This window comes from Delphinus delphis, chromosome 10 (genome assembly GCF_949987515.2).
Source record: "Delphinus delphis chromosome 10, mDelDel1.2, whole genome shotgun sequence".
NCBI lineage: Eukaryota > Metazoa > Chordata > Mammalia > Artiodactyla > Delphinidae > Delphinus > Delphinus delphis.
The window spans coordinates 63,689,746-63,713,989 of NC_082692.2; the positions used below are offsets into that span (position 1 = coordinate 63,689,746).

The 24,244-nt window shown below is 47.9% G+C and overlaps 1 protein-coding gene and 1 long non-coding RNA gene across 4 annotated transcripts in view; both read left to right on the forward strand.

Annotated features, from left to right (window-relative positions):
* Nucleotides 1–18,413, forward strand: part of KLHL18 (kelch like family member 18) — a 54,764-nt gene extending 36,351 nt beyond the window's left edge. Inside the window, exons 4-10 of one of the 3 annotated variants that reach the window (XM_060022360.1) lie at nt 2,657–2,855; nt 5,054–5,214; nt 6,675–6,811; nt 8,333–8,570; nt 12,459–12,563; nt 14,164–14,275; nt 15,011–18,413. In XM_060022360.1, coding sequence (XP_059878343.1) covers nt 2,657–2,855; nt 5,054–5,214; nt 6,675–6,811; nt 8,333–8,570; nt 12,459–12,563; nt 14,164–14,275; nt 15,011–15,397 — 1,339 coding nt within the window. In that variant the 3' untranslated portion in view covers nt 15,398–18,413. The remainder of the gene's footprint in view (nt 1–2,656; nt 2,856–5,053; nt 5,215–6,674; nt 6,812–8,332; nt 8,571–12,458; nt 12,564–14,163; nt 14,276–15,010) is intronic. The other 2 variants (XM_060022361.1, XM_060022359.1) reach the window with 2 other exon arrangements.
* A 1,072-nt stretch (nt 18,414–19,485) lies between these two features.
* On the forward strand, nt 19,486–21,712 carry LOC132431668 (uncharacterized). The gene is made up of 3 exons (XR_009520782.1): nt 19,486–19,680; nt 21,050–21,076; nt 21,676–21,712. It is a non-coding gene; the product is annotated as an uncharacterized lncRNA (long non-coding RNA).
* Nucleotides 21,713–24,244: the final 2,532 nt, after the last annotated feature.

Sequence of the window (24,244 nt, forward strand, 5' to 3'; positions counted from 1 at the left end):
GAAGCCATTTTGCCTGTTAGATATTCAGCCTGCTGATTTTTTTTTTTTTCTTTTTTCCCATGAGGTTGGGGGTTGATTTTTTTCTGTGGCTCCTTTTCCAGCCTTCAGATGAATGGACCTCCTTGTTTTTAAGTGAGGATTGGAGGTGTGTATTTTCCAAAATTCTTCTCTCAGAACTGGATCAGAACATCAGATGCGTCAATGAACCAAGCCAATAACTTACTTAATTCAAGTCACTGCTTCCTACCTCCGATAAAGCATTACATCTTATCATGGTCAAGCTATGTCAGCAAGGAAGGAGGTTGTGAAGTGGCTATTGACAGATATGGGTCTCTATCTGCCCTTTGGGTTATTGTCCCTCTTGTCTTCCTCCTTCTCCTGAATGGTCCCCTCTCCTGCATGGCAGCTCTCCCTCCTTTTTCCCCACCAGCTGGCTTACAGACAGGCTCCCCACATCCTACCCTCTTAGATGTGAAAGCCCACTTCAGTGGAAAGTGTGTTTTGTGCTCAATCATTCCAAGCCAGTCAAAGACAACCAAAGGTGAGGCGCAGGAATCCTAACCTGGGAGGGAAAGGATGGAAATGTGTGGCAGTCAGCAAAGTGGATCATCCTTTCCCGCGTCTTTGGACTCTATCCAGTTCCTTGTCCGTGGTATTTGAACCCTCCTCTTGACTTGATGTCAGAGTAGTAGGAATGAGTGAAGCACATGCTGTAGAGGCCCAGGGAGGGTCTGTCCTCGTATCTGATCTGCCATACGTGCTTTTTAACAAGTCTCAACCAGGAGAAAGGCTAACGTTACTTGACAGATGACTGAGCTGACCTTCTGACCCTGAGTCCCGTATTTCTCCCTGGGCCATGCTGCTTGCCCAGGGGTGCTCAATGCTTATGTTTCCTTGGCCTTTGGAAATGGCCTAGGTTTCCAAAACAATGGACAGAGCCAGTTTAGGCTGGAACGAAACAACAGCTATGCAGAATTTAGACTAGTCATAAAGCCAGGCTCCTGAGATGCTCTGCCCTTTCAGTCCCTGACAGGTCTGCTACTGGCAGTGGGCAATGGTGAATATTGATTAGTAAGTATAGCTTACTGTAACCCTTAAATCAATATGGGGGAGGGGGGGAAGAGAAAGCGTTCTCACAAAGAGTAAACCTGGGCAATTTTAATCTAATATGTACCATCTCCCATCACAAGATTGTCAGTCACAAAATCAAAATAAGAAAAGCCATATCCCCCATGGTCCACTGCTGTCACCAAGATTTTGGAACTACATTGGGCTCATTTGGAATTTTCTCAGGTGTAATAGTAGTAAGAAAAACAAACATAATATAAATTAAACCAGAAGCTAACTTCATACCAAGCACCATGTCGGATGCGTTTCCTACATTCCTACTTAGTCATGGCCACAGCCCTAGGAGGTGAGTAGCTGTTGTCATCACCTTTTTCTAGGCAAGGCTATTACTGACACTTGAGGAGCCTAAGGAATCCACCCAAGTTGCCCAGTGTGGCAGGGTCAGAATTTACCCTGGGTTTCCCTGGCCCTGATGAGTGCAGGTCTGTCTCGGGACTGTGGGAATGTGCACAGAAGGCCAGAGTTCAATCTCAGCACCACCACTTGCTTGTAGAGGGACGATGAGCACATTTCTTAGTTTCTCCGAGCCTCAGTTTTCCACCTAAAAATGAGAGCAATTACTATTGTGGAGTGTTGTTTAAAAAATCCTGGAGAATGTGTCTAGAAACCCTGGCAAAGTACTTGACTCACTGATGGTGCCATATAAGTGATAGCTGCCGCTGTTGACTGAACAGTCGGGCCCATAGAGCCTCTTTTTGTTTAAAAAAAAAGGAAAGAAAAAAGTGTAAGGGTCCTGATATTAAAGAAGTCATTTCTCCATGTGGTTTAAACTCTGATTCTACATCTTCAGGGCCTTCCCGGTGACCAGAGGCGGACATTCAATCAAGAATGTCAACCACTGAAAGAAAGCAAAGTTTTCCAGTATGTGCTCTATTCTTCTCTCCTGAGAGCTGCTTCCCAGGACTTCCCAGAGAACTCACTTCACATAGACACACGGAGCACTAGGCCCAAGAGGCAGGCTCCTTTGAGGATAATCTGCCGTTTTTTTTTGTTTTTTGGGGTTTTTTTTGGCAGCGTTGGGTCTTTGTTGCTGCGTGCAGGCTTTCTCTAGTTGCGGCAAGCAGGGGCTACTCTTCGTTGTGGTGTGCAGACTTCTCATTGTGGTGGCTTCTCTTGTTGAGGAGCACAGGCTCTAGGCGTGCGGGCTTCAATAGTTGTGGTGCGTGGGCTTCAGTAGTTCTGGCTTGCAGGCTATAGAGTGCAGACTCAGTAGTTGTGGCGCACAGGCTTAGCTGCTCTGCGGCATGTGGGATCTTCCCGGACCAGGGCTTGAATCCGTGTCCCCTGCGTTGGCAGGCGGATTCTTAACCACTGCGCCACCAGGAAAGTCCCTGCCTTATTTTTATACCTTTACAAGTTGAGTCCCAGAGAAGCTCACCTGATGTCACACAGGGGGTTTCCACTAAAGCTGAGGGCAGAGCTTGTTTTTTTTTCCATTCTGTAACTCTACCCAGAACCAACTTGAGAATGATCAAAGATAACATTCTTCCTCTAACTCTTTTCTTTTTATCTTCTCTTACGCCAAAAGGCTTCACCCCAAAAACTGCCTGGGTGTACGCCAGTTTGCTGAGACCATGATGTGTGCCGTGCTATACGACGCGGCCAACAGCTTCATCCACCAGCACTTTGTGGAGGTGTCCATGTCGGAAGAGTTCCTGGCCCTGCCCCTGGAAGACGTGCTTGAGCTGGTGTCTCGGGATGAGCTGAACGTGAAATCAGAGGAGCAGGTCTGTAGAGCAGTCCAGAGGTGACATGGGGGCTGCTGCTCTTTCTCACCTTTGTTTTCTATTTTACTTTTTTCAAAATGTAGATCATGGTGTGTGTGCAGCTGCTGTTTATTATGGGTTTGCTTTATCATACTGTATGCATTTTTCTTGAAAACTTTTTATACATTTTAGTGTCTAAATAATATTCGGCTGATTTTTATCAACCCTGTGACCCTCATTCTTCAATGTTCAGGTTATTTCCAAAATTTACTATTAGAAATAATGTTTCTGTGAACCAGAAATGAGCATAGATAACTTTCTGAAAGAGTCTTACTCTAAAGGAGAGTAGAGCGTGGGGGCAGTTGCTGGGCGGGGGACATGAAGTCAAGAGGCTTTTGTTTTTTTTAAGATGAGAGAAATTACAGTACAGTTGGACTGCTGATGGGAATTTTCTGGAAGAGAGGGAAGAATTGGTAATGTAGGAGAAAAGGGAGAATGGTGTCCTGGGGTAAGTGAGAAGAGACAGAGTGTAGGGCACGGGGTGTGTGAGAGGAGCTTAGGCTGTTCACATCCACGGCCACAAGAGGGAGAAGGAGAGCACATGCCCAGCGCAGGGGGAGGATGGGTGGGAAGGGAGATGCCAGGAGTTTTTATTCACACTCTCTTCTTGTTTGTTTCTGTGTTCTCAGCTGAGAGTGAGGATGAGGGAGGAATGTTAGACGTTTGAGGAGAGATGAAAAGGTATGAACCAGTCCTCTAGGAAAGGGGGAGAGTAAATGGACGAAGCTCGGGAAATGGAGAGGGCTGGATAGGAAGCAGGGCCAGATGAGATTTTCAGTCACAAGTTCAGTATGAGCTGGTCAGCCCTGTTGTGTGTTTTCTATCAGCTGCATATACTGGTGCAGGGTAGGGGGTGAATTGGATATAAAGAGCCGGACTTCACCAGGGTACAGATTTTTTTCCAGGTAAGTGTGATTAAGAGAGATAGGAGACTAGCATGGGAATAATGACCCTTGGAATCCGTGTCGGGTGAGAGAAAGGTGAGGAAATAGACTGCAGGGGACCTGAGAGGGAGCCATGCCCAAGGCTAAGTGGAGTTGGTTGCATGGAAGAGGAGGTGAAGCTATTGGCAAGGTGAGGTGTGGGTGATCACAGGGTCCTCTGAGGACAAAGAAGACATCTTCTTGGAGCGGTCAAGAAAAGATTAAATGAGAGTGTAGGGTGTTAGTAGCAGGAGAGGAGTGAAGGACATCCTTTCTGTTCAACAAAAGTGTGGTGCAAGGTGTCTTAAGAGGACAGTGAGTCAATGTTTCTTTGAGCAGAGGGTGACGAGGGCTGGGTGGTGAAGGGCGTCGGATGTGGGGGGAATTGGACCTGGCCCTGCAGGCACCCAGAGCACCACTGCGGCAAGGCCTCTGCTCATCTGGTCAGTTGGTCATGAGTCCTGGCCTATCATGAAGCTGCCTCGGCAGAAGGAGCCCCAGGCTCCAGGAGGCAAGCCGTTGGGATGTTAGTCCCAACTCAGCTCATTTCCTTAATGTCTGAAGAGTCCTCACCCCTCCGTATTAGTGACCGTTAGAAAAGTGAACTCTGAGCTCAGCAGTGTGGACCCTGAGATTTGTAGGAAAGAACCCCATCCCAAGAGCAAGGGGTTCTGTTCCTGGCTCTTCCACTAGGTAATATGACCCAGGGCAGCTCACATCTATTGCAGTGATGCATTCTACAAGGGCTGTGGGGCTTTAGAGGGAGATATCCTTGTGACCAGAGCCATTAGGGAAGCCTCCTTGGAGAACACGGATCTGGATCCAGGCCTTCAAAGAAATGGGAATGGGGTTAGATGGAAAGGAAGAGATGGGGGCATTCGAGGTAAAGGGGACAGCCGGCCTGGCTAGAGAAGAGGGTGCAGGAGCAGTGGGACGGAAGGTCAACAGCACTTTGTTACAGTACAGGAAGGAAGAAGGAAGCTTTGACAGGTTTTCGTTAGGAAGTCATAATGAAAGCCAGGAAGGTGTTGCAGTAACCTAGGCTTGCCTTTCAAGAGAGTGGGCTGAATGGGGTAGCTGGGGACGTGGAGAGAAAACAGTGGATTCAGGAGACAAGCAGGAGGAAAGATTGCTGGGCCCAGTGTAGGGAGCAGAGGGTTTGAGATTGGAGGGTACAGGGGTGTGGCCTCTGGGTGGAGGAGTTGCCTCCAGAGCTTCCCCTCTCTGTTGTGGCAGGTGTTTGAGGCCGTGTTGGCCTGGATCAGATACGACCGGGAGCAGAGGGGACCCTGCCTGCCTGAGCTGCTGTCCAATATCCGCCTGCCCCTCTGCCGGCCCCAGTTCCTGTCAGACCGAGTGCAGCAGGATGACCTGGTGCGTTGCTGCCACAAATGCAGGTGAGCAGAGGTGGGCCTGCACGAGGATGATGCCGAGGGTCTGGACGGAGAAGAGAACTTGGCCACTTAGCTCGGGGGAGGAAGGATTTGGAGTGGTCGTTCTTTTTTTTTTTTTTTTTTTTTTTGCGGTACGCGGGCCTCTCACTGTTGTGGCCTCTCCCGTTGCGGAGCACAGGCTCAGCGGCCATGGCTCACGGACCCAGCCACTCCGCGGCATGCGGGATCTTCCTGGACCGGGGCACGAACCCGTGTCCCCTGCATCGGCAGGCAGACTCTCAACCACTGTGCCACCAGGGAAGCCCTGGAGTGGTCGTTCTTAATTCACAGCACACAGATTGATCTGCCTTCTGTCTAGAACCTGGAAGAGCCTGAGTCTCTCACCTTTGGGCAAAGAAATGTGCCGCATGGGAGCATCAAGGCAAAAGGGGCTTCCTCCCCTAAGTTATTTGAGGATTTTCTGGCATCTCCTTCCATTGAGCTGTTTGTGGACCTACAGGCGTCTATACTGCCTGCCCGGACCCTGTCCACACCAGCAGCTGACTTATTGGTGACTTCCTGGGGCTCCTCATCCTCTTCAGTAAACATTAGTCAGTGTGCTGGCCTCAGGTGGGTCTGCCCAGCTACAGTGATGGGCAGGGGTGGGGCATGTTTAGCAGCATGCAAAACTGTTACCCAGAGTAAATCAAAAACAACAGGGTGCAGCAGAGCCACCAAAACAGCTCAGGAGACGGCAGCCCTGTAGAAGGATTGTTATAAAAGTAGAGCAGCAGAGGAAAATACGCATCTTCCTTCAAGCTGCTCCTCATATTCACAGCTGGTTCAGGAGGGAGTCAGTGGCGTGGTCCATGCAGCGTGCAAGTGTGTGTGTCAGGGAGGGGTGGAGGTGTGGCTGGAGGTAGCTGAGACCCTGTGAGGAGCAGTCTCAAGGGTGCTGTTGGGGGAGTTGGAGCTTTGTTCTGTAGGCAGTGGGCAGTTATCGAAGGGTCTTAGAAAACCAGCTTGGACCCCAGTGTGGAGGCTGGAATGGAGGGGTGGGGCTGGAGGCAGGGAGATCTCTCAGGAGCAGTTGGCTTCTGCTGCCACAGTCCGGGTGAGATGGTTAATTGCTGGGTGTGTGCCATAGGGATGGAAAGGAAGAGCTGGGTCTGAGTGGCAGCAGGATGCGAGCAGCTTGTTGAACCTCCCCAAGGCTAGCTATTTTAGGGAACACCCTGTTTTTCTTCTGTTAAACTAACAGAGATGGGCTCTGCTCATCTTGCCCCTCCAATGCTGAGCACGTCCCAATAGCTGTGTATAGTTTCCCCTGGACTCACCTGGGTTCTTTGAGACCAAACCTTCCAGAAGGCTTCTCCTCCCATGTTTCCCCTGCAGTTGTGGTTGGGGGAGCCAGGCTCAGACCTACAAATGTGGGCCAAGTGGAGAGAATACCTCCTGTCCTAGCATCTTGCACTTTATTCCAGGGACCTGGTGGATGAAGCAAAGGACTATCACCTCATGCCAGAGCGCCGGCCCCACCTGCCAGCTTTCAGAACTCGGCCTCGCTGCTGCACATCTATCGCTGGGCTCATCTATGCCGTGGGGGGCCTCAACTCAGCAGGTATCTTGCAGCTCCCCTTTGTAGAACCCTGTCTTGGATGCCGTGGTTGAAGAAGCACCAAACAACCTAGCCTGGCCCTCTGCTTCCTCCCCCTTGCATGTCACCACCTTTATCCCTCTTGATTTTATATCATTGTTCTGCAGTTAGCGCATGTCAGATATTAATACCATTGAAGCAGAATATCAACGCAAAAGGGCCCTTTAGAAATCCCAGAGGCCTGGCCCCCTTCCTTCACAATGGGGACGTCGAGGCAGGCCCAGAGAACTTTAGCTATGTTCACACAAGTCCTTTGGCTGAGCAAGGACTAGAACTCAGGTCCTGGTTCCTGAGCCTGCACTCTTCCCCTAATATCGCGTCACCTATGGGATTTACTCAGCTTTGGATAGGATATAATCAGAGACCCAGTTCTGTTACCAGGCTAATCACATTCAGTCATGTGGATCTCTGGGCTTAGACTGTAAGAGTGTCACCGTAAGAAGGAAGATTCTCCAAATATGCACGGTCTGCACTATCAATACTTTTTACTCTTCACCTCTTACCTCCAGTGAAACCCACATGCCTTGTAGTCCGTGTATTATTGGCAGTTCTTGTATTATACAGTCAAGTTTTCAGGAAACCTCCATGGGGCACCCCCACTCCTGCCCACCCCAGGCACCACTGCAGGGCAGTAGCAATCTAGGAGAGGGCAGGGGAGACACCTGAATCCTTGCAGTGCAGTGGCACAGGGAGTCGTCACCTTGGATGTGAAGGCCAGGCCTTTTCAGAGTCAGCCCAAGCTTGTGGGAGGTGGGGAGCCGGTGGGCAGTCCTGGGCAGTTTCGTTTTTAATTGAAAGTTAATGGGAGGTGGGTACTGGCCTACGCTACTTGTTAACCATATGACCTGGAAAAGGTAAGTCCTCAACTAGTAAATGCTAGAGCGTGGCAGGTGCTGAGTGTCCCAAAGCAGAATAAAACAGGGAGGGGGTTATTTTATTTGATCTTAAAAAACTGATGAAAACGGTAGGATTGGAGTTATTATTCCTTGCTTCTGTGACTACTATTTCTTGAGCACTTGGTATACTCTAGAACTGTGCTAGGTGTTTTACATATTATATCATTTAACCCTCATGGGAACTCTGCTATGGAGATTATTTCACATGTGAGAACAGAAGATGGGGATACAAAGCAGCTTGCCCAGGGTCACCGCTAGGAAGTGAGAGTCGCATTGGAAGCCATCTCCTGCTCTATGTCGGGGAAATAGTGGTTCCATTTGCCTTCACCTCTGCCTTTAAGCAGGTGAAGAAACTCCTTGCAACTTAAAACTGCCCTCTCTAGAAAGTAAATAAATGCCTCCTGTCTGATTCTGATTTTCCTTAAAGAATTAAGTTTGAGGTTATCATGGCTGCAGTTTCTTAGTGGGCCCTCCTGGCTTGAGTAATTTCTGCGGGAAGAGCTGATAGGACGAAGTTGAACATTCCGTATAATCATTGCGCAACAGCTGTGATCTAAACGAGCGGTCTCATTTGTTTTAATTTGAGTAGCAAATTTTTATGCAGGTGATTCCCTGAATGTGGTGGAAGTGTTCGACCCCATCGCCAATCGCTGGGAGAAGTGCCATCCCATGACCACAGCCCGCAGCCGTGTCGGTGTGGCCGTGGTGAACGGACTCCTCTATGCCATCGGGGGGTATGACGGCCAGCTGCGGCTGAGCACTGTGGAGGTCTACAACCCAGAGACGGACACGTGGACCCGAGTGGGGAGCATGAATAGCAAGAGAAGGTATTCTGGGAGCCGGTCTGTACGTCCTGAGCATACACACCAGGCATCTGGGGGACACCACGCTAGACAAGCAGGGCACATTATAAAGTAGACGCTAGCTTCAGCCTGGGGATCCCCTGCAGCCAGGCCAGCCACTGCCCGTACCTCCTGGAAGCCAGCCCCCATCTGCTTAAAAGTAAAACCCCTGCCTTGTCCTTTGAGGAACTTGGGGAGACAAGACAGGGAAGACAGGGACGTGTGGAAGTTGTATTATTATTTAAGTGCCAGGTAAGAACTAAAGGTTTGTATTATGGAAGACGCGAGGCAGGAGAGAAGCTGGACTGGAACATCTGGAAGATTTCAGGGAAGAGGTGAGATTAAAGTTGAAACCTGAAGAATAAGGAGGATTTAACTTTATTAGTCATAAAAGGGAATCCGAGGTGTTCCTCTTTATACTTTCTTTCCCCCAGGATCCCTGCCCCACATGTGCTTTCACTACCGGGGAGTGTGTGAACCACAACAATGCTCTTTACTTCTGGATGCCACACGTCCCCCAGGCATGAGCACACAGCTAGTTGTGAGGTGGACCGAATTTATGTCTCTTTTTTTTAAAATAAATTTTTTAATTAATTACTTTATTTATTTATTTATTTTGGGCTGCGTTGGGTCTTCATTGCTGTGCGCAGGCTTTCTCTAGTTGTGGCCAGCCTTACTCTTCCTTGCGGTACGCGGGCTTCTCATTGCGGGTGGCTTCTCTTGTTGCAGAGCGCAGGCTCTAGGCACGCGGGCTCTAGAGCACAGGCTCAGTAGTTGTGGCACACGGGCTGAGTTGCTTTGTGGCATGTGGGATCCTCCCGGACCAGGGCTCAAACCCGTGTCCCCTGCATTGGCAGGCGGATTCTCAACCACTGCGCCACCAGGGAAGTCCCGACTTTATTTCTCTTAACGCCTTCCAGCCACTTGTCTCCTCCTGCTCACATTTCCTGAGTAAGAAAACATAGTGCCTCCATTTAGTCTTCTTAGTGCCAAAGTGACTGGCAGCATCCTTCCTTATGTCAGCCGTGTGTGGGGTATTGTCATGGTTGGACGGCAGGAGCTTTGGAGGGGGAGAGTGTAACTGGACAGGCTCTGTGTTCTCCTACCCTTGGGGTAGCCGCCCCAGATTGTGGTGTTTTGTTTGTTTGTTTGTTTGTTTTTGGCTGCGTTGGGTCTTTGTTGCTGCACGTGGGCTTTCTCTAGTCGCGGCGAGCCGGGGCTTCTCTTCGTTGCGGTGCGTGGGCTTCTCATTGCAGTGGCTTCTCTTGTTGTGGAGCACGGGCTCTAGGCGCACGGGCTTCAGTAGTTGTGGCGCACGGGCTTAGTTGCTCCATGGCATGTGGAATCTTCCTGGACCAGGGCTCAAACCAGTGTCCCCTGCATTGGCAGGCAGATTCTTAACCACTACGCCACCAGGGAAGCCCCCAGATCATGGTTTCAGATGACGCTCTGATGTTTCTCTTCCAAAACTAACGGAAGATAGGACAGCCATCCAAGGCCCCCTACCCGTTTAACCAGAACAGCTCTGTGTTTATCCCTTTTATGTATTGAGCTTCCTTGACATATGCCCAACTTTAGGAGGAAAAAGTTAAATGAAACTTTTTTTGAAAGGGGCAGTTCGAAAACCACTGGACCAGTTGCCCTTTAAAGGCCTTTCTGCTTTGTAATTCTCTCATCTGAGAATTTGCCTTACAGACCCCTTTGTCTGGCCATGATTTGGGTTTTCTACTTGTAAGATCATGTGACTGCCAAAAAAAAGATCAAGTCACTGCATGTGGTCAGGAAGAAGAGTCATGTTGCAGTGTGGAAGTCCTTTGCCACATGAAACTGTCACACATGGTCCGTGATACACATGGTGTATCACGTTCAGTAGTGTTTGTTTGTGGCCTTGAGCAGGGGGGAATCTGCCTTTGTACCAGTAAGATTCACAAAAGGCCAAAGTAGCTTTGTTTTTGGAAGAAAAAATATGTGTATAAGATCTACTCCTCCCGAAGCCGTAAGCTACACTCTCATGGTTCCTTCCTCCCCCCACCCCCCACCTCTGCTTCCGTGCTTCCCCTTCTTGCTCCTTGGATACTTTGCAGCTTTCTGTGGCCTCGAATGACTCACTGCTCCATATATATCACCAACCAGGAGGGCCTTTTTCACTTTGATGTCAATCAGTTGTTCATTGTGTGTCTGCTCTGGGCCACTTGCTAGCTGTGATGTCACAGGGTTTGGAGTGCTGTCTGGGAGGAGCCCTCCGGGTAGCCCTTTCCCTCACTGTGGTTAATGCCCTGTTATTAGTAGTGTGGGCCCAGCTCCATTTCGTCCCCTTTAAATTACAGGCTACCTTAAAATGTTCATAGTCACTTCTCCCCTGATGAACCACACACCCTCTGTCCTGCCAGTTGGTGACAGCCTCCTTTCTGCCGTCATTCCCTGTCCTTCTCCAGTCTTCCAGGCTGCTTGCGTGGAGCCTTCTCCCATGCCTTATCCAGTCCACACTGGTCAGCATTTCTCCCCCTTGTCTCTTCACACTGTCTTTACCGTTTCGTTGATAGTTAATCTCACACAGTTTTGTGGCACCTCTCAATTCTTCCTCACATTTTTGTTGAACTCCTAAATTGTTACTTTTGTCCACTTCTAGAAGGATAGTGACATGTCTAGTGAGTTTGTGACCTTCCCACAGTCCTCTCCCAAGGCAGGTCCTTTTCCTCTTTCAGGCTGGTTCAGGGACATCGTGTGTGTGTATCACTTTGATTTGCTGTGTACATTTGGAAGGGGGCTATAAAGCCTGGTATAGTTTATCTTCCTATTTGTTAGGCAGCCAGATTCATTTTTAATCTTCTCCAGCATCAGGTTTGAAAACAGTGCATCGGGCAGCTTGGCATTCATGTTTAATTTTTCATGAGGCTTTATGTAGAAGATTCTTAGGAGAACTTGGCATGATGAACAGTGTGGGAATCAGACTTGTGTCATGGAAATCTAAGGCATGCCTCTCTCTGGGCAGCCCTGAGAGGATAGCCCAGACTCCCCAAGCCACAGCTACTCATCTATACAGTGGTGATGGTGATGCTTCATGCAGGATGTGGTGAGAGTGGAAAATAGCAAGTGTGGAGCACCTGATGTGTGTAGTAAGTACGAAACAAACAGAAGCTGTTGCCTCACCCACTAAGACAAATTAGGGGACATGCAGGGCCATGTATGTAATGAAAAGATGTCTGTCAAACTTTACAGTGAATTGCGTGGGGAAATCAAGGTAACACAACAAACGTATGTTGAGGGCTTGTTACGTACGAAGCACCACATTAAGTACTGTCAGGGTCACACTGATAGAGACCCCAGTCTTCCAGGAGGTTCCCACTTGTTAAGAGGTGACGGGTCGATTCCTGGTACCCCGTGGGCAGGAGTCTGGCTTGCTCAGTTCTCTAAACCTGGTGCATGGGACGGTGTGCCTCATGAGGGCCTGATGAAAACGTGCTGAATGAATGGACGACTGACAGGAGCTGTGATAAAGGAGCTGTTCTGGGAGTGTGGGGTTGGGAGGGAGTACTTCTTGCTGGGCAATGCAGGATGGCTTTTGGAGGAGGAGAGAGAGGAATTTGACCTGGGCCTTAAAGGTAAATCAGACCCTGAGCACGGCAGGGCGGAAGATGAGCATATCAGGGACTGAGGAGGAGGGAGAGGAAGTAACCCCAGGCAGGGGGGCAGGAGGCAAGAGGAATCACAGGGCAGCTCCTTTCCCCTCAGTGTTACACTTTGCTTAGTCACATTCCTGGGATTTAGGTCTGTTCTAGAAAGAGGCAGTTGGGGGCTAGGTTTACTTCTCAGTGAGCGTGAGAGGTTGCCCCAAGAAGTCTGAGGCCCATCGGGATGACACCTCTGTTTCAGTGCCATGGGGACGGTCGTGCTGGACGGGCAGATCTACGTCTGTGGTGGCTATGATGGCAACTCTTCTCTCAACTCTGTGGAGACCTACTCACCTGAGACGGACAAGTAAGGACTCCAGCTCCCCTGGGGCAACTGGAGCTTGCTAAACAGAGTATGAAAAATCAGAACTGCAATCTTTTAATCATGCTTCTAAGGATAGGGAATATCTCACCTATTTAGCCCCTGTAGTACCTTGCATATAATAGGCATTTAATAACCTTTGGTTAAATGAATGAATGATTAAATAAATTCTAAAAACAGTCTGCTTAGATACTTGGAAACAGTTATTAATGCTGTGTACCTCTTAACTAAATCAGCGCATTTTAATAGAAATGCAGGTGAAAAGGGATGAGAAATAGATGAACAGCCCTTTCCAAAGTGGGTAAGATAGGATTTGGGGAAAAAAAGTTACATTTCAGATACTCAGAGAAGCTTGGGAAACATTGATGCCTGTACCACCAGAGGCCTCATCTTCCCATAATGCATATTACTATTTTAAAGACTGAAAAATTATGCGGCAGAGAAACCTCTTTAACTTCATTTTATCTAACACCTATCACCATCTGGTGGACTTATTTTGCGGAACACTCTTTGGAAAACACTGGCAAGGTTAGCCCGAGTTCTTCATTTCAGTATTTGAATCTGCTTTTACTATAACAGTATAAGCACATGAGTAGAATGGATTCATCACAGTGCTTTTAAGCCAATATTGCATTCACTTAACCAACTTACTATGTATCGGGCAGCGAGCAGGGTGTCTCAGATCCTTAAGTAGCACCTAGTCTGTTGGGGCCACAGCACAAGGTGATCGTCCTCCCTTGGGTGCCTATGTCTAGAGCTCTTGGGCACAGAGTGGGGAGGGCTCTCATCTTCCCCACAGCTTGCGGGGAGAGTCAGGTTGCAGAGATGTCTTCTAAGGGGAGACCCATCGTGGATAGTGGGAGACGTGCATCCCAGGTGGGGGGACAGCAGGAAGAGAGGCTTGGAGATAAGAAACAGCTGTGTGTGGTTGAGGAGCAGGTGTGGGTGGCGCATGGCAGGAAGCAAAGCTGGAAAGTGGATGAGGACCAAGTGGTAAAGAACCACATTAAGGAACTTGGACTCTGCCTTAGAGGAAACAGGAGTCCTCACTAGAGGACGTGCTGTGCAGGATCGGAATGGGGATGTTCTGAAAGCCAGGCCACCTGTAAGGGGACTGTTGCAGTGGTCCAGTGAGAGGCCAGAGCTAGGGCAGCAGTAGTGGGATGGGGACAAGCAGTGACTAGGAAGCAAACCAGGGGGGTCATGGTGACCACAGAATGTTGAGGATGATGGAGAAGAGGTCATAAAAATGCTGAGATTATAAGTATAGCAACTAGGTAGCTAGTGGTCCCATTATCGAGACCAGGGAGTGTGATGGAGGAGCAGATCTGTCAGAGACGTCTTGCTTGGGCGATGTTAATTTTGAGTGCCGGCAGAGATGACCAGCTATGGGCCCGAAGCTTAAAGTGAGAGGCGGCAGCCAGAGTGAGCCCTTAGCAGAGGTGGTGTGGGAGGCGATAAGAAGTGGGGAGATCGTCCAGGGTGAGATGGAGCACAGCACAGTTCCCCTGAATCCTAAGCTGTCTTGGGAGGACAGGAACACCAAATCTCATGGCTCCCCTTCTACTTTGCCTCTTTCCTGAAGGTGGACTGTGGTGACCCCGATGAGCTCCAATCGCAGTGCTGCAGGGGTTACAGTCTTTGAGGGCAGGATATACGTGTCGGGCGGCCATGACGGTTTGCAGATCTTCAATAGTGTGAGTCTGGGCTCCTCCTGGGCTAAGGGCACCCACTCTTGTTTTCTTTGAGAGTTATTTTGGAAGGATATTCTTTGGGAAAAGCCTCAGCCTTGCCATTGCTAGGTAAGGTGTCATCCAGAGGCCTCAGGCCATCTGCCACATGCTCCGAAATGCTTCCAAGAATGGGAACCAGTGTGCACAAAGGAGAGAGGTAGGGTGTGGCCATACCACCCACACCCCCACCCTGTTCAGTTCCCCAGCGGATGCTGCGTGAGACCCGGTGAAATTCCTGCCCAAAGTAAGCCCAGTCATATACAGAGGGTGAATTCTCAAATAGTTGCATTCTTCTGGATAATTTGTTTGAAATTGCATTTATTCTTTTAAAAAAATCTCGAGAGCCACTTGCTGGTCACTCCAAAGTCAGTCAGTGCTGTGAGGGAACACGCTGTGCACGGATCTCAGGAGACCCTACTCTCATCCCAGCTCTGTCACTACATAGCAGTGCATCCTGGGCAACTCCTTGATTTGTTTCCTCAGGTGTAAACAGAACTGGTCAGGTTAGGCCATCTCTCTCTCACCTGTCCCTATAAGCCCACGAGCAGGTGCGCAGCTGAGGAAACTGGGCATCCGGGGCAGAGCACACACTGGCAGAGCTCCTTGTCCCCAGGCCTCCCCCTGGGGCCTGATGCCAGGTGGGCCACCGGTGACCAAGCTTTGGCTTTGACTGAACCTGCACCTGTCTCCCCGCTGCAGGTGGAGCACTACAACCACCACACAGCCACCTGGCACCCGGCGGCCGGCATGCTCAACAAGCGCTGCCGGCACGGAGCTGCATCCCTGGGAAGCAAGATGTTTGTGTGCGGGGGCTACGACGGCTCGGGCTTCCTCAGCAGCGCCGAGGTGTACAGCTCTGTGGCGGACCAGTGGTGCCTGATAGTCCCCATGCACACACGCCGGAGCCGGGTCTCCCTGGTGGCCAGCTGTGGGCGGCTCTACGCCGTGGGGGGCTACGACGGACAGTCGAACCTGAGCTCGGTGGAGATGTACGACCCAGACACGGACCGCTGGACGTTTATGGCCCCCATGGCATGTCACGAGGGAGGGGTCGGTGTGGGCTGCATCCCTCTCCTCACCATCTAAGGCGAAGGGTGGGATGTGGTGGAGTAGGGATCTGGTACAAACACAGGCACTTCCTTCCAGGGTTAGTCCCCCTCGGAAGAGGTGGTGGACCAGAAGACAGGGTGAAATGTGAGCTCGCCAGAGGTACAGTTTTCCAGGTGCTTAAGTCCTCCCTCCCTGTGCAGCCCTTGTGACCTTCAGGCCTAGGTCATCAAGATGCACAGTGTGGGACAGAAGCCCCTCTGGGTCCCGCAGCTGGTGACACAGGACTGCTTTGCTGGTCCACATGTCCACAGGCTCCATCCAAGCCCAGCTCCCACCTGCCACAGCTCTGTGGGTCGCCCATCTGCAGAGTGTCTTCCATCTGACACTCCTTGCCTACTGCTTGCCAGGTGTGTTGTGGCCAGTTTGCGATGGGGTGGCTTCAGTGGCCAAGCGTGTTGGAAACTGTGGGGTGTGGGTGGGAGAGGAGGGACACAGGCCGGGTTGTCCTCACTGCGAGGCTGCAGCCATGGCAGTGCTGGTTGCACACACGCACCTCCTCCTTTCATCCGAGCGCACCGAGAATTTTGTCTGCATTGCTGAGTAAGCACGAAGAACAGAAGCTTTTCCTGTGTCTAATTTTGGGATTTCAGCGAGGTCTTTTTCATCTTGTTCAGGAGAAACAGAGGGAGAGGATAAAAGATACTTGAAAGAAACTGAAGGAAAGTTAAAGAAACACTTGAAAGAAACTGAGAAGAAAAATAATTTTTTAAAGTGAACATTTTTTTGCAAGAAGAAAACATAAAAGACACTAGAGGCAAATATGTGTTTAAATGGAAAACCACCCAACGTGAAAAGGGTGGTATCCGCTCCCACATTCGGATCCCAGGGTCCTAAGGCCTCGCATGGCACTCGGGGTTCCCTCTGAGCCCCTGTGTGTCCAGAATCAGTGCGCACTCGACCAGTTCTGTAGCAAGGTGCTCGTGGGGTTTGTCTTCACACCCACTATCAGAGGACTTTTTTAATCGTAGGCTTAGCGAGTTGGCTAAGTTATTGCCACTCTTCTAGGTGGGAGCTCCTAGCTTGTCGCTGGAGGCTCCAGATGCCCCTGTGGTCATCTCCCACTGCCACCATGGCACTCATGCAGATTCCCACCCCACTTTCATTCCTTCCTTATTTGACCAGCAGGAAACAGCAGGTCTGGCCAGATTCTCATTTGCCCATCTATCATTCTTGGATAGTTTTCTTCATCGTGATGCTTCTGAGGTACATTGACCATTTGTACCTCTAGAACCTAACCAGAGACTTGGTCCTTCCACCAGCCACGGCTGGCTTGATCCAGTAACCATATCTACCCTGCCAGTCCGCTGCTCCTCCATCCACTCGCCAATTCCAGGGGTCTGGTCTCCCCTCCAGCCCTTGGCAGACTGACCAGCAAGGTGGACCTTTATATTCTAGCAAAGCTGGCTTTATGACGTAAAGAACTAAAAGCTGAAAGAATCTCTTGCTGCTGCAAAGAACAGATTTTATATTTCTTCCTATGATCTTAGCTAATGACCTCTTGAAGAGACTCCATGCTCCTCCTTCCTCCTCCCTGGATGGGACCTTGATGCTGCACAGTGGGACCCCAACAGGAGGACTCTTCTCTTACCAGTGCACTGGGCAGTGGAGCTGTCCTTCAACTGCTGCTGCCAAAATTTGGTTTTCCAAAATTCTTCCAGTAGAGACTAAAAGAGGATACATTTCCAATGCAAGATTGGGTCTCAGGGTCCCAATCTCTACTTGGTTGGTCTGCCCATCGCTGCCTGCCTGGGTGTCCTGGAAGCCTGTTCAGAAAGGCACCATGTGACACCTGAGACGTCTCTCCTACCCTGGGACTGTGAGGTTTACCAGTGTGTGCAATCGCCATGTTTCCAGAGGGAAGTACCTTTGTTACCTGCCACTTAGGAGCTGGGCCTCTGCTAAAAGCACTTGAAAATGATGTTTTTATTTTAAAAGACTTAACAATCTGATATAGTTGAGCCTGGGCTTGTGGTAGAGCTCTGGCATTTCTCGCTCCCTGTCGGTTTGCCTGTTAGAGGTAGACTTGGAAGGAGGGTGGGGTCTGTTATTCCTGTTAGAGAGGCGTTATCAGTGCTTGTCTTCTTATTATAAGCCCCTTTCTTTTGTGAATTTGCAACAGCACTGACAAACCTGGGTTGTGAATGTGTTAAGAATCAACCAGTGGACCTCACCAGGTCCTTAGGATGCTGACCCAGATTTTGCCATTGGGGTTGAGAGATCATTTTCCCATGATCTGCTGCTCTTGTGATAGCCTTCCTACATCTACTCCCACCTCCTGGTGTAGAAGTTACACTGCTCCACCTGGGGTCAGTGTTTCCAAGTAAGGTGAAGCCAGTGCCTTGATCTGGGCTCTGAGCACAAGTGAGCAAACACTAACATTTTCACACTCTCCACAGTTGGTTCCTCAGTCTGACGGCGATGACTGTTTACAGGTGGCTGGTCTGACCCTTTGATGTTGGAGCCTTTCCAGTAAAACCATGAAAAGAAGAGATGCCACCCATAGGTATTGTGAAAAGGGTATAGGGCAGATACTGTGGACAGTGAACCTTGGGGTCCGGCCCAGCTCTGAGCAGAGGACTGTGGCATTCGCTGTCCTAGGGTATTTCCCCTTAGATAACACAAGGAACCTTCTCTTCTGGGTTTCATCCGAGAGCAAAGCCAGGATGGGAGCTGAAGTCCAGCCTTTTGACTTGGCCACAGAGATGTGAGTAGGTAGGAATTCCGATTCCCCCTCCCCCCAATTTATTGTTTCCCAGAAAAATCTTAATTCCTTTTATTTATAGAACGCATGTCTTTTGTGTTAAGAAACCAAAGAGAAATAAAGAGTACACTCCTAATATCTTCTTGCCCTTTCCTGATTTTATTTTTTTTTAATTAGAGGTAAATCATATTTTTATCGTAATTCAGTGAAAAAATATTGGACAAAGTGAAAATATTTCTGTGAAAATAAGGAAAAAGCCCAACAGCATGGCAAAAGTAGTCTTTGGAGAGACGTGTATATTTTATAAGAATGGGTTCTGATGAAAAATATATGCAAAAGACTTCCTGAGCGTGTTGCATATTTGCTCCTGTCCGGATCACCACTTCTCTTGGATTTCCCCCTTTCTTCACTCCCTGCCATAAAACTCCTAGAGTTCCTAAGTGGAATGTGACTGCCTGTGACCACCTGGAGCCAAAACCCCCAGCTCCTTTTTTATACCTCCAAGCCAGAGGTGCTTAGCTTTGGTGCACATAAAAGTCACTGGAAATTTTTTAAACCACAGATTGACTTGTAGAACCCTCCCCAGAGACCAATTCCCTAGGGCTGGGGTGCAGCTCAGGCCCTTGTGCAGGCAAGTTTCCACCATGGTTGGTATGCTCATCCCAGTGTGAGAACCAGACTCCAGTGTTTAGTTTCCTCTTCCAGATCTGCCTTCCTAAGACTGCATCCTGGTTACTGTGGTGGTGGATTTTAGGAAGCTCTTCATGCACACTTTTCCAAAAGTCAGTTTATAGTCAGCCTCATCCAGTGGGTAATGGTTGTACTCTTGGATGACAACTTTTTTTGTGTGTGTGGCTGTGTTGGGTCTTCGTCACTGCACATGGCCTTTCTCTAGTTGCGGCGAGCAGGGGCTACTCTTCGTTGCAGTGCGCGGGCTTCGCGTTGCGGTGGCTTCTTTTGTTGTGGAGCATGGGCTGTAGGCACACGGGCTTCAGTTAGTTGTGGCACACGGGCTCTAGAGCGCAGGCTCAGTCGTTGTGGCTCACAGGCTTAGTTGCTCCGCGGCATGTGGGATGTTCCCAGACCAGGGATCGAACCCGTGTCCGCTGCATTGGCGGGCAGATTCTTATCCCCTGCGCCACCAGGGAAGCCCTGGATGATAACTTTTTAAAAACGTTTTTGGAAGGGTATGTCACTCCCACGTACACCCCCTCAGCATGTTTCACATATAAACACTGTTGATTCTCACTTGGTCCTCTTAGTAACCTCTGTGCAATAGGTGACATAGCTCATTTTAACATAAATTTTCTCAGAAGGGCTGAGTAACTGACCTGATTCATCCACTAATTGGTAGTATCGTCAAGAATTGAGACCAGATCTCCACATTCACAGTCCAGTTCACCTGAGGAAAGCAGTGTCTTCGTCCTCTGGAGCAGCTGATTCATCCAGCCTCCATGCCCCGAGTGTGGAGGTCTGCTGCCCAGTACTGTGATGGCCTTCGAGAAGCAGACTGAGCAGCGAGAGAAAGAGAAGAACCCTGTTTGGATTATGGAAACAGGTACCTTTGTGTTGAAAAAGAGGAAACCAGATTATCTGTGGACTCTACTGTGGGAGAAAGGTCAAATGCCTCTAAAGTATTAACAGCCCTTTCCATGAACCTACACCCCTTTGCTCAGAACCAAAGAGCTCATGGGTAGAGCTCTTTGCTCAGAACCAAAGAGCTCATGGGTAGAGCTCTTTGCTCAGAACCAAAGAGCTCATGGGTAGAGAGTGGACCAGTGAACTTTAGCTAGACTCATCTGCTTGACTTTCCATTTCTTTCCATGTTCTTTGAACTCTGCTTTCCCAACTAGCAGCAGAGCCCACTCCTCTTCACCCCAAAGATCAACAGTACTGGTTTTTACTGCTGCTCACAATAACATAACATTACCCAATGGAAAAATGGCAAGGGAATCTCACAGTTCTTACAGAAATTATCCCAGGCTTACTGTTTCCTATTTCATCTCTAGTGATACACAGATGTTTTCCTCTAACGGAGCTCAGTTCCCTATTTAATTCTCTTTTTCTAGGTTTGCAGTTCAGGATAAAAACCCAAACTACCTAGCATGGCATAGAAGGCTGCTGTGGTCTGGCATCTCTGGTCAGCCTAGTACTTCTCCTCCATGCTTGTCCCTGACTGTATCCCGGCAGGGCAGTGGCCTGTTTGCCTGTCTCACCCACTAGATGGTGAGCTCCTTAAGAGTCTCCACTATTGTGTACCAACACCAGACACATGGAAGAGACACAACCGTTATGTTTCTTGACGAACTTGAGGTCAGGTATAGCCAGATTCAAAGTTCACCTAATCATGCTTCCTAGTTTCCCTTTGTTTTGCATCACTGTTGGTTTTTTTTTTTTTACAATTTTATTGAGGTATAATTTACATACCTTAACGTTCACTCATAGTAAGTGCAGTTCAGTAGTTTGGAGTAAATGTGCAGAGTTGTGCAACCATTAGCACTATCCCATTTTATACTATTTTCATCAATCCATAAAAGTTTCCTCGTGCCCATACACAGTCCCCATTCTCACCCCTGTCCTTGGGCAACCACCATTTTGCTTTCTGTCTCTATAGATTTCCCTGTTCTAGATGTTTCATATAAATGGAATCATACAATATGTGGTCTTCTGTGTCTGGCTTCTTTCCTTAGAATAATGTTTCTGAAATTCATTCATGTCATAGAATATATCAGTAGTTTGTTCTTTTTATTTTATTGTTCCTGAATAGTATTCCACTGTATGGATATACCACATTTTATTTATCCTTTTTTTTTTATCAGTTGATGAATATTTAGATTGTTTCCAGTTTAGGGCTTTTATGAATAGTACTGCTATCATGTACAAGTTTTTGTGTGACATATATTTTCATTCCTCGAATATATTCCTAGGAATGGAATTGCTGGGTCATACGTACGGTAAGTTTATGTTTAACCTTGTAAGAAACTGACAATTTGCATTTCTCTAACAACTAATGGTTTTTGAGCATCTTTTCATGTGCTTGTTAGCCATTTGTCTATCTGTAGTAAAATACCTACTGAAAACTTCCCCATTTTTAAATTGGGTCATATGTCTTATTGAGTTAAAGAATTCTTCACATATTCTGGATACAAATTCTTTATCAGATAAATGATTTGCAAATATTTTCTCCCAGTCTGTGGCTTGTCTTTTTATTTTCCTAATAGTGTCTTAATAATGTTGTAGAAGTTTTTAATTTTGATTAAGTTTAGTTTTATCAGTTATTTCTTTTATGGATTGTGCTTTTGGTGTCGTATCTTAAGAGCTTTTGCCCAACCCAAGGTCATGAAGAAATTCTTCTAGAAGTTTTATAATTTTAGCTCTTGTGTAGGTGCATAATCCATTTGAGTTAATTTTAGAATTCATCTTTTTTTGTGCGTGGGTATCCATTTGTCCCAGCACATTTGTTGTGAAGGCTATCTCTTCCTCCATTGAATTGCTTTGGTACCTTTGTTGAAATCAGTTAACCATAAATATAAGTGTTTACTTCTACTTCTAGACTCTCAATTCTGTTTCATCGATCTCTATGCCTGTCCATGAGCCAATACCACACTGATTGTATGCTACTGAGTTTTCCAGCTTTAAAGGAAGTCTTAAAATTAGATAATGTAAGTTCTCCAACTTTGTTCTTTTTAAAAATTCTGTTGAATATTTTAGGTACTTTGCGTTCCCATATAGCTTTTATAGGTCAGCTTGTCAATTTCTACAGAAAGTTTTCTGGGTTTTTAATAGATATTGTGTTGAATTTATAGTTCATTTGGGGAGAATTACCATACTGACAATACAAAGTCTTCCAATCCATGAACATGGGATGTCATTTGTTTAGATCTTCCTCTGTTTCTCTTAGCAATATTTTGCCATTTTTGTTGTATGAGTGTTGTACTTCCTTCTGTTAAATTGATCCTAAGTATTTTTGTTTTTATGCTGTTGTGGATGGAAGTGCTTGCTTAATTTTAATTTGGGGTTTTTTTTGGTGCTAGTATATAGAAATACCGTTGTTTTTTTGTATATTGATCTTATATCCTGTGACCTTGCTAAACTTATCTATTAGTTTTTCTTTTCTTTTTTTTTTTTTTGGCTGTGCCACGTGGCTTGAGGGATGTTCCCCAACCAGGGATTGAACCCGGGCCATAGCAGTGAAAGTGCCGAAACCTAACCACTAGACTCCCAGGGAACTCCCTATTAGATTTCATCTTTTAAAAACAAAAATTATAGGGCTTCCCTGGTGGCGCAGTGGCTGAGAGTCCGCCTGCCGATGCAGGGGACACAGGTTCGTGCCCCGGTCCGGGAGGATCCCACATGTCACGGAGCGGCTGGGCCCATGGGCCACGGCCGCTGGGCCTGCGCGTCTGGAGCCTGTGCTCCGCAACGGAAGAGGCCACAGCAGTGAGAGGCCCGCGTACCACAAAAAAAAAAAAAAAAATTGTATATGTGTATTCCTTGGGATTTTCTACACGCATGATATGTCATCTGTGAATAAAGACAGTTTCACTTTTTTTCTTTCCAATCTGGAAGCCTTTAATTTTTTCCTGCTTTGTTGCACTGGCTAGAATCTCCAGTACAGGGAGTTCCTTGGTGACCTAGTGGTTAGGACTTGCTGTGGCCCAGGTTCAATCCCTGGTTGCAGAACTGAGATCCTGAAAGCTGCGTGGCCTGGCCAAAAAAAAAAGAACCTCCAGTACAATGTTGTGTAGAAGTTGCACAAGTGGACATTCTTGCCTTGTTCTCAGTCTGAGGGAGGAAAACATTAAACATTTAGTCCTTCACCGTTAAATATGTTAAGCTGTGGATTTTTTATCAATGTCTTTTTTCAAGTTGAAGAAGTTTTTTTTGTTTGTTTGTTTGCGGTACGCGGGCCTCTCACTGTTGTGGCCTCTCCCGTTGCGGAGCACAGGCTCCAGATGCGCAGGCTCAGCAGCCATGGCTCATGGGCCCAGCCGCTCCGCGGCATGTGGGATCTTCCCGGACCAGGGCACGAACCCGTGTCCCCTGCATCGGCAGGCGGACTCTCAACCACCGCGCCACCAGGGAAGCCCTGAAGAAGTTTTTGTCATGAATGGGTGTTAGGTTTTATCAAATGCTTTTCCTGTACCTATTGAGATCATCATGTGGTTTTTGTCCTTTAAGCTGTTAATATGTATATAATATTGATTTTCAAGATGCTGACCCAACATTGAATTCCTGCGATAAATCTCACTTAGTAATGGTGTGTAATCCTTTTTATGTTGCTGGATGGTTTGCTGATTTTTTAGGAGTAGTTTCTGCATCTGTGTTCACTAGAGAGCTATTTTCTGTAGTTCTCTTTTCTTGTGATGTCTTTGGCCTTTGATACTGGCCTTATAGAATGAGTGAAGTGTTTCCTACTTATTTCTCTAAGAGTTTGTGAAGAATTAGTATTATTTTTTAAAATATTTGATACAATTCACCAGTGAAGCCATCTGGGCCTGTTATTTGAAGGATGATTTTAAATTTCTTATTCAGTTTTTTCACTTGCCTGGGGGCCTCCTGAGGGTGGGTACCCACTTCTCTTAGAAGGTTGGATTCTTGTGGTTAGGGATATTCTTGCACCATTAACAGAGATTGATATTACCAGAGTGGGCCTGGTCTGTGCCCTTACAAGCCCCTCACTTTCCCTCTCTCCCTTGCCTGGAGACGCTCACCTCTTGTTGTCTCAGAGATCATGATCATCTCTTCTCTCCACTCCGGTACTTCCCACTTCCACCTCTTTCTAACTTCCAAATATAAAGAGGCCTCAGAGCTCAGAGTGAGCCCTCCCTAGCTGATACTGCCCTTTCCATATGTGAGGAAGGCATCTGGAGTCTTATCTCTGGGCCAGCACAGATTCACATATGCACTTGAATATGTCCCAGTATGACCATGTCCAAAGTGGAACCTCAAACCTGGTCAGCCCTTAGTTTTCCCCATCCTTATAGTGTATCTCTCATCTTCCCAGTGGTTTAGTCAGGAACCCAGTGCTGGGTTTTAGAGGGAGGAAGGGATGAAAGTTACTCATCATCATCATCATCTCCATCAGCTAAGCCATGACCTAGTTCTGTTGACTCTATTTC